The following is a 13,805-nucleotide window of genomic DNA, read 5'->3' on the forward strand; positions in this document are numbered from 1 at the left end:
CCAATTTTAATCCGTAGGAAAAATAAAAAAAATATTTAAATTTATAAGTTTAATACTTTAAAAAAACTTCAAGTACCACATTGATTGAAAATAAAATAATTAAAGAGTATATAAGTTGAGGCAACACTTATCTTACAAGTTGATTTGTATGGTTGAGTGTTAGACTTATAATCTACAACCTTAGAATTTAAAAGATTTTGTATCACATGTTGGAGGCAAGGAAACAAATTTTTCGGATGAATTCATTGTGAGCATTTGAAAGTTGAAGAATTATTAATAGAATTTATAGTAATTTCTTTAATTTTTTTGAAAGAACTATTCTTGTAGAATTTTTTCTCAAAAAATCCACAAGAAACTTTTCTGCAATGTGATAAGCATAGACATACCATGTGATAAGCATGATGTGTTTTTACGTACGTGAGACACTTTTCTACAAAAGACTAAATTTAAGTCTTTTCACTAAATTATATGTATATAAGAAAAACAAAGTAACTAAACATTTGCAAGAAGAAAAAAGAATGGAGAAATTTTGGATCAAAATGAACGTTCTTTTTCTTTTCTCTCTAACAATTTTCCCATTTTTTTTAAAAAATATTATTTTTAATTTTTTGAAATCAACTTTTCAGACTTTTGTTTGCTGGTCTCTAAGAAGTAAGAAGTGAATAACTATTGCTCCATAGAGAGCCAACCACTATATAAATGTTGTCATGCCATCCAATCATGTGAACTTCAATCTCAAGCAAAAGAGAAAAACTCCATCATAATTCTCTTTCGCTATATTATTGCTCTGTTCTTAGTTAAGATTGTTTCTCACCTGCAAAACTATAATGAGTCGTTACTTGTTCACAATGTTTTATGCTTTGCTCCTGCTTTTATTGCATTCCTCAGAGTTGGAAGAGGCAAAGTGCATAGAGAGGGAGAGACAAGCACTCCTAAACTTCAAACAAAGTCTCTTTGATGACTATGGCATGTTGTCTACATGGAGTGACTATGACGATGATTGTTGTAAATGGAAAGGCATTCGGTGCAACAATGAAACTGGTCACATACAACTACTTCATCTTCATGGTCAACGGAATGCAAATGCACATTGTTTGAGAGGTCCATTCATCAATCTCACTTCATTGATTGACTTGCATAACATTCAACATCTCGATCTCAGCGATAATTATTTTCCGGTGATTCACCTCCCAGAAGAACTCATGGGCTCCTTGGCCAACTTAAAATATCTCAATCTCTCAAATTCTCTATTCAGTGGCATGATTCCATCTACACTTGGAAATCTTTCACAACTACGATATCTAGACCTGGGCAACAACATGCTTCTTCATGGACCAATTCCTTTTCAGATTGGGAATCTCAAACAGCTACAACATCTTGATCTTGGAAACAATCAACTTTCGGGAGAAATCCCATTTCAATTTGGGAATCTCAAAGAGCTACAATTTCTTAATCTTGCACGTAACACTCTTTCTGGAGGTATCCCGTTTCAGACTGGAAATCTTCCTTTCTTGCATACACTCCGGCTGGGTGGCAATTTGGATATAAAAGATAAGGATGCAGAGTGGTTCTCTAATCTCTCTTCCTTAACGACTCTTGAATTCACTTCATTACACACACTTAGTGCCTCTCCTCACTTGCTACAGACTATAAGTAAGTTCATTCCAAACTTAAGAGAGATGAGGCTTGTTAATTGTTCTCTCTCAGATGCTGATATCAAATCTTTGTTTTATTCTCATTCCAACTTCTCCACTTCTCTTACCATCCTTGATCTTTCTTCTAATCTGCTAACATCCTCAACATTTCATTTGTTATCCAATTTTAGTTTCAACCTTCAAGAGCTTTATCTTTCTCATAATAAGATTGTTTTGTTATCTTCTCTTTTTCCAGATTTTCGATCTCTTAAGATCCTTGACCTCTCTTATAATAATCTTTCATCATCAATATTTAAAGGTAATTTTAATTTTGGATCAAAACTGAAAGAGCTTCATTTAGAAAACTGCAGTCTTACAGATAGAAGTTTTACTGTTTCATCTACTTTCACAATGAATTCCTCATCTTCTCTTCTCTACCTTGGTCTCCACAATAACTTGCTGAAATCATCCGCTATATTTCATTGGCTTTTTAACTTCACCACCGGTCTTAATACTCTTTACCTTAGTGGTAACTTGTTAGAAGGTCAGATTTCAGATGTATTTGGAGAAGCAATGAACTCTCTTGAAGTTATTCATCTCTTCGATAACAAACTACAAGGCAAGATTCCATCTTTCTTTGGGAACATGTGCAGATTGCAGAGCTTATACCTCTCAAATAACAAGTTGAATGGGGAAATTTCTAACTTCTTTCAAAATTCCTCATGGTGCAACAGACACGTATTTCAGACTTTGGATTTATCTTATAACCAAATTACTGGCAAGATACCTAAAAGCATCACATTGCTATCTAAGTTGGAGGAGTTATCCTTGGAGGGGAATTCTTTAGAGGGTGACGTCACTGAATCTCATCTTTCTAATTTTTCTAAATTAAAATATTTGTTCTTATCACATAACTCATTGTCTCTAAAATTGGTCCCTAGCTGGATTCCTCCTTTTCGATTAAGATATTTGGGCGTAGGATCTTGCAAGCTAGGCCCGAGTTTTCCTAGTTGGCTCCAGACTCAAAGTTCCTTGATTTATCTGGATATATCTGATAATGGGCTTAATGGTTCCGTACCAGAATGGTTTTGGAGAAACATGCAAATTTTTTACTGGTTGAATATGTCTCACAATAATCTCACTGGTACTATTCCTAATATACCATTGGAGCTTCATGGTGGACCGTTAATAATTTTGAATTCAAATCAATTTGAGGGCAAAGTTCCGTCATTTTTGCAACAAGCTTCAGAGCTGTTGCTCTCTGAAAATAAATTTTCGGACTTGTCTTCATTCTTATGTGACCATAGGACAGTTGCAAAGTTGGCCTTTTTAGATTTATCAAAGAATCAAATAAGAGGGCAACTTCCTGATTGTTGGAAATCTGTTGACCAATTACTGTTTGTTAATTTACGCAACAATCAATTGTCAGGGAAGATTCCTATCTCCATGGGCACCCTTGTTAAATTGAAAGTTTTGTTTTTAGGAGGCAATAGTTTAATGGGTGAATTGCCTTCAACTTTGAAGAATTGCAGCAATTTATTTGTGCTGGGTGTGGAGGAAAACTTGTTGTCTGGTCCAATACCATCATGGATTGGAGGAAGCATGCAACAATTGATAATCTTGATAATGCGAGGGAATCACTTCTCTGGAAATCTTCCTGTTCAACTCTGTTCTTTAAGGCATATTCAAATGTTGGATCTTTCGAGGAATAAGTTGTCAAAAGGAATTCCAACATGCATAAAGAATTTTATTGCAATGTCTGAAAAAGGCATAAATAAAAGTGAAATATATAATCGTATATATGAATATGATATGACTTACTTTGAAATTTACGGTCTCCTTTATCCTGAAGACTATACGCTTGACATCACATGGATGTGGAAAGGATTGGAACGACAATTCAAGGAACCCGAGTTGAATCTTAAGGGCATTGATCTCTCATGTAACAATTTAACAGGTAAAATACCAAAAGAGATCGGATATTTGCTTGGCCTAGTTTCTTTGAATTTATCGAGAAACAGTTTGAGTAGAGAAATTCCTTTTGAAATTGGAAATTTAAGTTCACTTGATTCCCTTGACTTGTCAAGAAATCATTTTTGTGGGAGAATTCCATCTTCTCTCACACAAATTGATGGTTTAGGAAAATTAGATTTGTCACACAATTCTCTCTCAGGAAGAATCCCATCGGGAAGACATTTCGAGACCTATGATGCCTCTAGTTTTGAAGGAAATAATGATCTTTGTGGAGAGCAAGTTAACAAAAGTTGTCCCGGAGATGAGACAATAGTGAAGCCTCGAAAAGAAGTTGTGCATGATGAAGATTGTGTTTTCTATGAAGCATTGTACATGAGTTTGGGGATAGGATACTTTGTAGGCTTTTGGGGCTTAATAGGGACAATACTAATTTGGAAACCTTGGAGAATTGCCTACACGAGGTGCTTGAACAGAATTACAAAGTGGCTAACGATGTAGTGAATGTGACAAAGTTCTGCCAGTGGCTCAAGGCTAGGCTAGCAGGTGCCTTGTAACCTTTGTTTTTTTATATTGTTAAGTTTACTTACTACTGCAATTATTAATATAATTCTTGATCCTAGCTTGACTACTTTATTACCCCTATCATACACAATTATTACTTACATTGGACTCAGAAGGGAATAAAAAGAAAGGAATGGCTCTTATTGTCAAACTAAAGTATTCCATTTTGTTTAATAATTCATTTATAAGATAGATTTGGATCAAGTCATGCAACATGTTTTATTCGGGTGCTTTTTCTAACGGACTATTTTTATCTCAACTGAATTTTGGATATGTTGATGATGTCTTGGTTTAATTCTCTGTTGGGTCATCTGTCTCATTCTCCTAAAATTTGGTACTTGGAATTCAAATGTATCCAATATATAGAAGGGAGACAAAGTGCCAAATTAATAACACATAAAATAAATTTGATGAGGGAAATTTTTAAAAAATTATGTGTTAGCAAAAAGTTTTCTAATGGAGATTTGATAGATTTTTTTCTTTTCCTTTTTCAGAAAAATTGCTTGCTTCTTACCAAATTGCAACATATTTGTTGACTTCTTGTAATTTTTGAAGTATCATTTTTTTATATCTTCCTTAAGAAATTGCCTAATTTGATTCTTAGTGAGTAAATTAATTTTGTGGGAAGCTTTCTCACGGTAAAACCAGCCTGCTGAGGGTTCTCATGGGCACAAATATGATTCCCAAATCACATTAGTGTGCCGTTTGCAGTTATTTTCTTCTGCTTCCAGCGAAACATTGTGAACCATTTCCTGTCATACATGTTATTGTAGCTATACTGTTTCAACATGTACGAGGTCCTTGACATTTGATCCATACCTCTCGGTCTCAGATAATGGTAATTATTTTATTACTCAAATGAAAAGACTGCATTTCAGCTTTTTAAGTAGTTAGTTGATGAGTTGAATTCCGATAAATTGACTGGATTTAACAAGATAGTGTCTGAAATGTTTGAAAATTCTAAAAGTGTTTGTTGTTATCCCTATAGCTCTGGTGGTCCTCTAAGTCCAATCAAAGGAGGTCTGGGGAAAAATTTTCCCGTACCCCAAACTCACTAACTAATTGAAAAATGTTGCTATCCTTTTTAACTGCTACCCATAATTTAATTATATGCTAGAAGTAGAACATATTTGAAATTTTGCTTTTCCACTAAATGTGATGTTGCAGGAAGCTAGAATTAACTGCATTATGGACCGCTGTCCCTAATTTATTTGATCGGAGAATGGAATCTGGAAGAGGTGTGTTTTTGCATGGGTGATCAGAACTTTTAAGGAGAAAGGGTCTTCAGGAGTATTATATGAAAAAGAAAGGGATCAAAGTATAACAGACCAATAGGAGTTTAGGAGGGATAATTAGTTCAGTTGTGTATTTCTTATAAATAAGCCCTACGTCAAGTAGTGAGGAGAACTTTTGAGTATTTTGGAAAGTTTAACTGTGAAGGAGAAAGCTCTTAAGGGGATTGGTTTGTTATCAGTTTTCTATAATAAAGAGAGGAAATTCAGAATCTTTACCGTGTTCAATTGTTCTATCGTTTCTTGCTCTATAAAGAAGATCCTAATAACAATTACACTAGACTTTTTGTTTGTCAAGTCTGAAAACGATAATGAATTTGTTAAAAGTAAATATTAAATTTGTAAAAAGTTCAGAGAGGGGAGGTTGTTTTGAAAGGCTTGATCAAGTTCTCATAAGCAAATATTAAACTTGGTGACTTATGAAGTGAGTTCTTGCAAGCCATTTAAAAGGATTCAGTCCTGGGGAGCTACATGTAAATGTGAAATGTGTCACCTTTTAGAATTGTTTGATGTGGTTATTTTATGATTTGAAAAGATATTTTATAAGAGTTATTTTTATAAGATTATTTTATACATAATTTCATAATAAAGAGATATTGTCCATTTTGAATATAAATTCTCAAAATTCTACTTTTAGTTATCATCTAAAAGACCTTTTAATTATTGGAGTATGGGTGTATCACTACAAGAAAAAGTTAAATTTCCGACGGATAATTTCCCACGGACAAAAATCCGTCGAAAATTTCCCACGGATTTAGATTTCCGACGGAATTTTAATTGATGAAATTCCCGATGAAATTTTCGACGAATTTAAATCCGTCTGAAATTTCTGACGAAATTTCTCACGGATTTAAATCCGTATGAAATTATTAAATAAAATATAAGTCAATTATTTTTCAAATGCAAGCAATACTAATCCCATCGATATACACAACAATGCACTATATAATATTTTCATTCTTATATGGGTGTTTTCAAAATATAAATATATTGTAATGAATAAGATAAATATAAATCAGAGTGAGTGAGGTATGACTTACCTATATATAATTATATGTTTAATTAGGTTATTATAAATTATAAACTAATTAGCGTAAATGTGTTTTTTTTACTTATCTTGAAAAATACCAATACATGACGTCCAAATTTAAGAATAACATATCTTTTCTTTAATTTTTAAAAATTACTCATCTCTTTGAAAATAACGTTATTAATTAAATAAGGGGGGAAAAAGTTAAATTATGTTCTGCAAATCATATATATGTATCTATCATTTATTTCTAAATCACATCCAATATTATGATGTTATTTTCATGAAAACTTTCATTAATCTTCAATTTTGAAAATAAGATTTTTTTCAATTCATTTTTAAAATTATTACTTAAATTTAATATTTTTTTTAAATCATAGTGTGCATGATATTTAAAATAAATTTCAAAAAAGTTGAATAATGAAATAAGAGATCAAATCTCATTTAATTATTGATATTTGTATTAATAAATTATTTTCTCTTAATAGTATATAAATAGTATTATCTTATATAAGTAGTTGTATGTGCCACTTAAATAAATAAATAAGAAAATTAATACTCACTTAAAAATTTGAGAAGAGATATACATATGACGTTATTGAGAAAAACTTCAAGTAGGGGTTAATGGAATTTTTTCTAGATTAAATCTTCTTTATTTAAAACTTAAAACATTAAAGTTAAAATAATTACACTAAATAATTATTTTTGTTCCTAATAACTGATTGATTTAAAAACATCTCTTTAAGTTGTAGTAATTTCTTAAATTTACAGTTTATTGATTTCTGAATTTTATATTTAAGTAAATCAGTAAAATACAAAGTAATGAGAATAAATATGAGTATTTAAAACTTCAATGAATCTATATATAGAAAGTAGAGATAAAGACAGAGAAAATGAATGGAAGAAAAATAGTTAAATATATAGTTGTTTGATTATCTATAGTAATAGATAAAGAGAAATATACGTCATCTTGTAACTGATTTTGTCTAAAAAATAATAGATAATCATACCATTTAATTCTACTGGCCATACATAACAAATAAAGTTTAGAAGTTCAAATTTAAAAGTAGCATATAGTACAATCAGTAGAATTAAAGATTGAGGGGTTTCAATACATTCTTAGAATGTAAACTCATAAAAAATTTAAAAAATTAATCTAATTATAAAATGAATAACCCAAATTATATTTATAAAATAAAAAGTAAGATAAAATTATAGAGATTAAAATTTTAAAATTTTAATAATGTTATAAAACATTAAAAAAGAAAAGAATTAATAAATAATAGAAATAAAAATTATTAAAATTAAAATATAGAAATTCAAAAATTTAAGACAAAAAGACAAAAATATACTTAAAAAATAATTCAAATTAAAATATAGAAATTCAAATATTTTAAGTGAAAAAAGACAAAAATATACTTAAAAAATTATTAAAATTAAACTATTTAAATATATAATCATATTATTACAAATAAAATTAGAATATAAAAAATAAAAATCAGTTAAGGGTATGATTATCTATTACTTTTTAGACAAAATCAGTTACAAGATTACGTATAACTTTATATTAAATGTGAATTTTGTAAATTCAACCGTTAAATTAAAAATCTTTTATTCTTAAATCATATATACAAAATGTTATATTAATCGAAGATGATTTCTTATAAAAAAAAATTAAATCTGTCGAAAAATTTATATTTTCGATGAGAAAATTTTTGTAGGAAAAACTATATTATTGATGAAATATTTCAGAAAAATTTATATTTGTCGAAAATGTAAGAACTAGTTTTAAATTTGATATGAAAATATTATGATATTATTAGATAAGATTTTAAGTTAGTATTTTATTAATGGTTGATAATTAAAAAATAAAACAAGGATAAATACATTTTTTGAATTTTATATGTTTGATTAAAGATAACTTACAAAATAACTCTTGGTAAAGTTATTCCGCTCAATAACTCATGGTGTGTGTTGAATTTTATCGATCCAATTAATTTTTAAATTAAAATTTATTAAATTTTACCAATAATTAATATAAAAAATTAATTATTTTTTGAATAAATTATTTGCTAATTAACAATATAATTGAAACATTAATTATTTTAAATTATTTAACTAAAATTTTATTGACAATTTACTATATGATCTTAATATTTTTGTATAACTAATATCTGGTTTTAAATTTGATATGAGAATATTATATATAATTAAATAAGATTTTAAGTTAATATTTTATTAATAGTTGATAATTAGAAAAAAAAAAACAAGGATAAATACATTTTTTGAATTTTATATGTTTGATTTAAGGTAAATAAATATATTAAATTAATTAATAATTTATTAAAATATTAAAATTTAATTTATAAGTATGTAATAAATAAATATTTATAATTTTATAAATTATATTATCATTATAGATTATAAAATTAAATAATTTAAATTATAATTTTAAATAAAAATAAGTAGATATTAATTATAAAAGTAAGTACATATAAATAAATAATAATTAAATATATTATTATTATTAATTATTATTATTTGTAATATAACATTATTATATATTATTATTACAGTACAAATATGAGATTGTATATTTGAGAATGACTTAAATGAATTAATTTGTACAAGTTATACCGACAACATACATATACATTTTGGTAACTTACTCATCAGAACTTCACAGTTAAGCGTGCTTGACCTGGAGTCATACAGGGATGGGTGACCTTCTGGGAAGTTTCTCATAAATTGCACAAATAAGAATAAAACATGCTAAACAATGAAATAAGGCCAAATATGAGGGTTGTTACATTAATAAATTTATTAAAATTAAAAAAAAATTATAATTTTCTCAAAAAATTCCTTCAGGGTAATTTCCCACGGATAAATTCGTGGGAAAATTCGTCGGAAAGTTACCCACGGATAAAAGTCCGTCGGTAAATATTTCAGACGAGCAATTTATCGATGAATTAGTGTCCGTCGGAAATGCACTATTACCCACGGATTTTTGGCATTTCCCACGGATTCTAGCCGTCTGTAATAGCGAATTTTTTTGTAGTGTGTACTTTATAAATTATAATCTATTTTCTTATTTATCGATGTAAAACCTGTTTTTATCATTTTTATAAGATTATTTCACACACTACTTCACAATAATGAGATATTGTCTGCTTTATGCCCATTACAAAAATGTTGTAGTTTAGAGTCGGCCAAAAGTTGACTTTAAATCATAAAAACCGACGTAATATTGTCAGTTATTCATTGATTTTTTGCTAATGCTAAATAAGTCGACACAATTTTTTTTGTGTCGGCTAAGCCATCAATAACAAATTTATTTATTTTAATTTTTTATTATCGGTTAAGCCGACACTATGTCGACACAAAATTTATTTTATTTTTTTCTTTCTCTTCTTTTTCTACCTTATCATTTATTTATTTGTATTTTTAACATTCCTTCATAATTTAAACATTCTCGAGACTCGATCTTTGAATCTTGAGGTCTTAAGTGAACTTGATAACCAAGTGCACCACAACACATTATGTGTATATAACATTGAAAATTTTTTTATCTCTCTCAAAGCACGTATACTATTGAAAAAGCTTATATTATTTTAAGATGTAGTGTCGGCTCTTTCGACACTAAATTTAAATTAAGTTTAGTGTCAGAAAAGACGACGCTATTCTTTAAATGTAGCATCGACATTTCCAACACTAATGTAATTTAAATTTAAATTAAATTAGGGTCGGAAAAGCTGAAACTATATCCAACAATGTCACTATGGTTGAGGTTGATTTAGGCGACGATGATCGAAGTCATGTGTGATGAGTTATGTGTGATGTGAAGTTAGCGGAAAAAAACACAGAAGGGGGGTTGAATGTTTTTGTGAATGGAGGAATTTTAAAACCATTTTTGCAAAGAGACTCTCTTTTTGGTCTAATAAAAATATTATTTTGAACACTTGAAAGTTGTGCAAGGTTGGCACAACAAAATATTTTGCGTCTGAGAGTTTATCGTCTGCACAAGGAAAACGTTTCTTAAAATAATAAGTTAAGCAAGTGTATATTTTCTGTCTGAAGATAGTTGCAATGAAAAATAAGCAGTGGACAAAATTTTTAGTATGATATATCAGCTAAACAAAATTGCGTCTGAGAAATAGATAAAAAGTGCAAAGAGTTTTATACTGGTTCACTAGACCTGAGCTACGTTCAGTCTCCTTCAACTGAAGGGTTCCACTAATCATGACGGATTACAAGCATTATCAACCACTTTTGGTTCGCCAACTTCACTCGTCAGTGCTAGTATTATTAAACAATTTCTGGATCCCCAAGTATTATCAACCACTCCTGGTTCGCCAACTTCACTCGTCAGCACTAGTATTCTTAAATCACTTGTGGTTCCCCAAGTATTCTTTTAACTAGCCTCTTCAGGCTTTACAGTAGATAAATATTTTGAGCGTGTGTATAACTCTCACAGAGAGGATAGGATGGTTTCTACACTTGCTAAGGTATGCAAGCTTAGTTTTACAGAGATATGTGTTTTGAGTGTGTGTATTACTCTCAGAAAGAGGATAGGATAGTCTAAACACTTGTTAAGATAAGTTATCTTAGATTTACACAAATATACAAGACTATACAGGAAGAGATGAAGGTTTGCTTTTACGTTCGCTTTTGCTTATTTCTCGTTTCTTCACTTCTTATTCCTTCTCTCGTCAGGTCTTGATATTTATAGCCTTGTGATAAATATGCTCGTTGTTTAAATTTGAACGTTTTTGTTGGAGCGGAGCTTCCCATTGGCGTAGATAGCATTCTTTGATGGCCAAATAGATCTTTCATTTAATGTATTTGATCTTGCATTAAATGTTTACTTACTAAATCTATGTTCCGTGAAGTCTTTTGTGTAGTTCATTCACTTCTTTGTCTAAATTCAATCATAACCTAGGTATTTTTGTTCTCTCTCCATCAGTGTAGTTGTAGAGGCGTTGTCTTTTTCTGAAAAGTAGGTGTACTTTCTCTGACACACGCATGCTTTGACTTGTGGATACGCACTTGTCTATCTTTCTTCTCACAAATTTGATGACTTCGTGTGCTCTTCTATGAGTGTAGACAATATTTGATATCTCTTATTGTGAATAGTGGACTTCAGATGCTTTTCAGTATTCTTCGTCTGCATCTGGTAATGCATCTTAAATTTGAGTCTCCATCTGAGAAGTAGACTTTGACTTTTCCTTCCGTCTGGTCAGTTGTGAAGATGGAAGACTTTAATTCCTTCTGGAACATTTCTTCGTCTTGTGTTTTCCATCGTCTGATACTTTCTTTAATTCTATCTGGAATGTTTTTTCGTCTTGTGTTATCCATCGTCTGATACTTTGTTTACCTTCGACTGGTAGTACGCTTTGTCTTGTATTTGTTGTATTTCCATCTAGCTTTTGATCAGGCTTAGTCTTGATGTTTGATTAACCATCATCTAATACTTTGTACATCTCAACCAGGTTTTGTTTGGTTTGACCATAGTATGTGTAATAACACATTCTTCATTTTTTAGTTTTGTCTGCTCTTATATTTATCTGAGACACTAACACATATCTTAGAAATAACAATATGTATTATATTTGTCATGTTCAAAACCTTGTTAGGAATTTCTTCGTCTATCATAACAATCTCCCCCTTTTTGATGATGACAAATATAATCGATCAATTTGTTTCAGATACAATATAACATACATACATAATTATGCATATCAAACAGTTTATCAAGTTCATGCATTTCATATCATACATTAAAGCAATCATCAAGCATTTAAGTTTTTAGGGTTCTAAGGCTCTCCCCCTCACTTGATTATCCCTTAGACAAGTTTGATAGATCCTTTCCTACTTCTCCCCCTTTGTAATCATCAAAAAGAAAGAGGTGTAGACAAAACAACAGTTTATTGTTCACTTATCAGTTTCATTCCTAGCCTATCTCTCAGCCAGATGTATCTATCTTCTTGAAGGGGCTTGGTAAAGATATATGCTAGTTCGAAGCTTCCTTTTTGTACACGATCTCTATGAAAGGGTGTTTTATCTCTATGTGTTTAGTTCTAGAATTCAAAACAGGATTTTTAGAGATGCTAATTGCAGCAGTGTTATCACAAAGTACAGGAATACTACTCTCATAGATGTCATAGTCTTCCAACTGATGTTTGATCCAAAGCAATTGTGTGTGGCACTGTCCTGCGGTGATATACTTAGCTTCGCAAGTTGATAAAGAAATTGTGCTTTGCCTTTTGCGAGTCCATGATACTAAGCATCGTCCAAGAAAATGACATCCTCCACTAGTGTTTTTTCTCTCCCATCTGTCCCCTACATAATCTGCATCATAATATCCTAATAGAGAAAAATTATGGCTTCTATAGAATTTGATTCCTAGGCTAGCTATTCCATTAAGATATCTTAAGATACGTTTAACAGCTTGTAAATGTACCTCCTTAGGTCTTACTTGAAATCTAGCGTGTGAAGTCCCACATCGGCTAGTAAGGTGAACGAAGCATGCCATATATATGGATGTGGATACCTTACTCTTGAGGACGCGTTTAGGGATGCCATGAGGGCATTGCCTAGAACAAAACCCTGAGGCCTTAGGGCAAAGGGGACAATATCTGGCCATGTGGGGTCGCTGTGCTACTCTGATGGGGTTGGCAGGACTTGCCTTGGAGGACGCGTTTTGGGGTGGTGTTGGCCATTCCCGAGAACAAATCCGTGAGGCCGTGGGCCAAAGCGGACAATATCCTCATGCGGGTTGCTTGGGCTGTTACATTTGGTATCAGAGCCGGGACCCTGGCAGGTGTGCCAGCGAGGGCGCTGGGCTCCCCGAGGGGGGGTGGATGATATAGTCCCACATCGGTTAGGAAGGAGAACGAAGCATGCCATATATATGGGTGTGGACACCTTCCTTGTGTAGACGCGTTTTGGGGTGGCATGCGTGCCATTGCCAGAAACAAATCCGTGAGGGCTGCGGCCAAAGCGGACAATATCTACATGCGGGTTCTTGGGCTGTTACATTGGTATCAGAGCCGGTTCCCGGGCCGGTGTGCCAGCGAGGGCGCTGGACTCCCTTGAGGGGGGGTGGATATAGTCCCACATCGGTTAGGAAGGAGAACGAAGCATGCCATATATATGGGTGTGGACACCTTCCTTGTGTAGACGCGTTTTGGGGTGGCATGCGTGCCATTGCCAGAAACAAATCCGTGAGGGCTGCGGCCAAAGCGGACAATATCTACATGCGGGTTCTTGGGCTGTTACATAGCGCAGATGCAGACACTAAACATAATGTCAGGT

At 31.6% G+C, this 13,805-nt stretch overlaps 1 protein-coding gene across 1 annotated transcript; it reads left to right on the top strand.

Annotated features, from left to right (window-relative positions):
• Nucleotides 1–428: 428 nt before the first annotated feature.
• Nucleotides 429–5,967, top strand: LOC145959104 (receptor-like protein EIX1). Its single transcript, XM_083077247.1, has 2 exons — nucleotides 429–4,151; nucleotides 5,337–5,967. The coding sequence occupies exon 1, from the start codon at nucleotides 828–830 to the stop codon at nucleotides 4,104–4,106; it is 3,279 nt and encodes a 1,092-aa protein (XP_082933373.1). The 5' UTR covers nucleotides 429–827; the 3' UTR covers nucleotides 4,107–4,151; nucleotides 5,337–5,967.
• Nucleotides 5,968–13,805: the final 7,838 nt, after the last annotated feature.

This window comes from Cajanus cajan, chromosome 1, assembly GCF_000230855.2.
Source record: "Cajanus cajan strain Asha chromosome 1, NIPB_CcT2T_4, whole genome shotgun sequence".
NCBI lineage: Eukaryota > Viridiplantae > Streptophyta > Magnoliopsida > Fabales > Fabaceae > Cajanus > Cajanus cajan.

Excerpts from the sequence above, each read along its gene's own strand:
- LOC145959104 (XM_083077247.1), top strand. The coding sequence starts at position 828 with ATGAGTCGTTACTTGTTCACAATGTTTTATGCTTTGCTCCTGCTTTTA.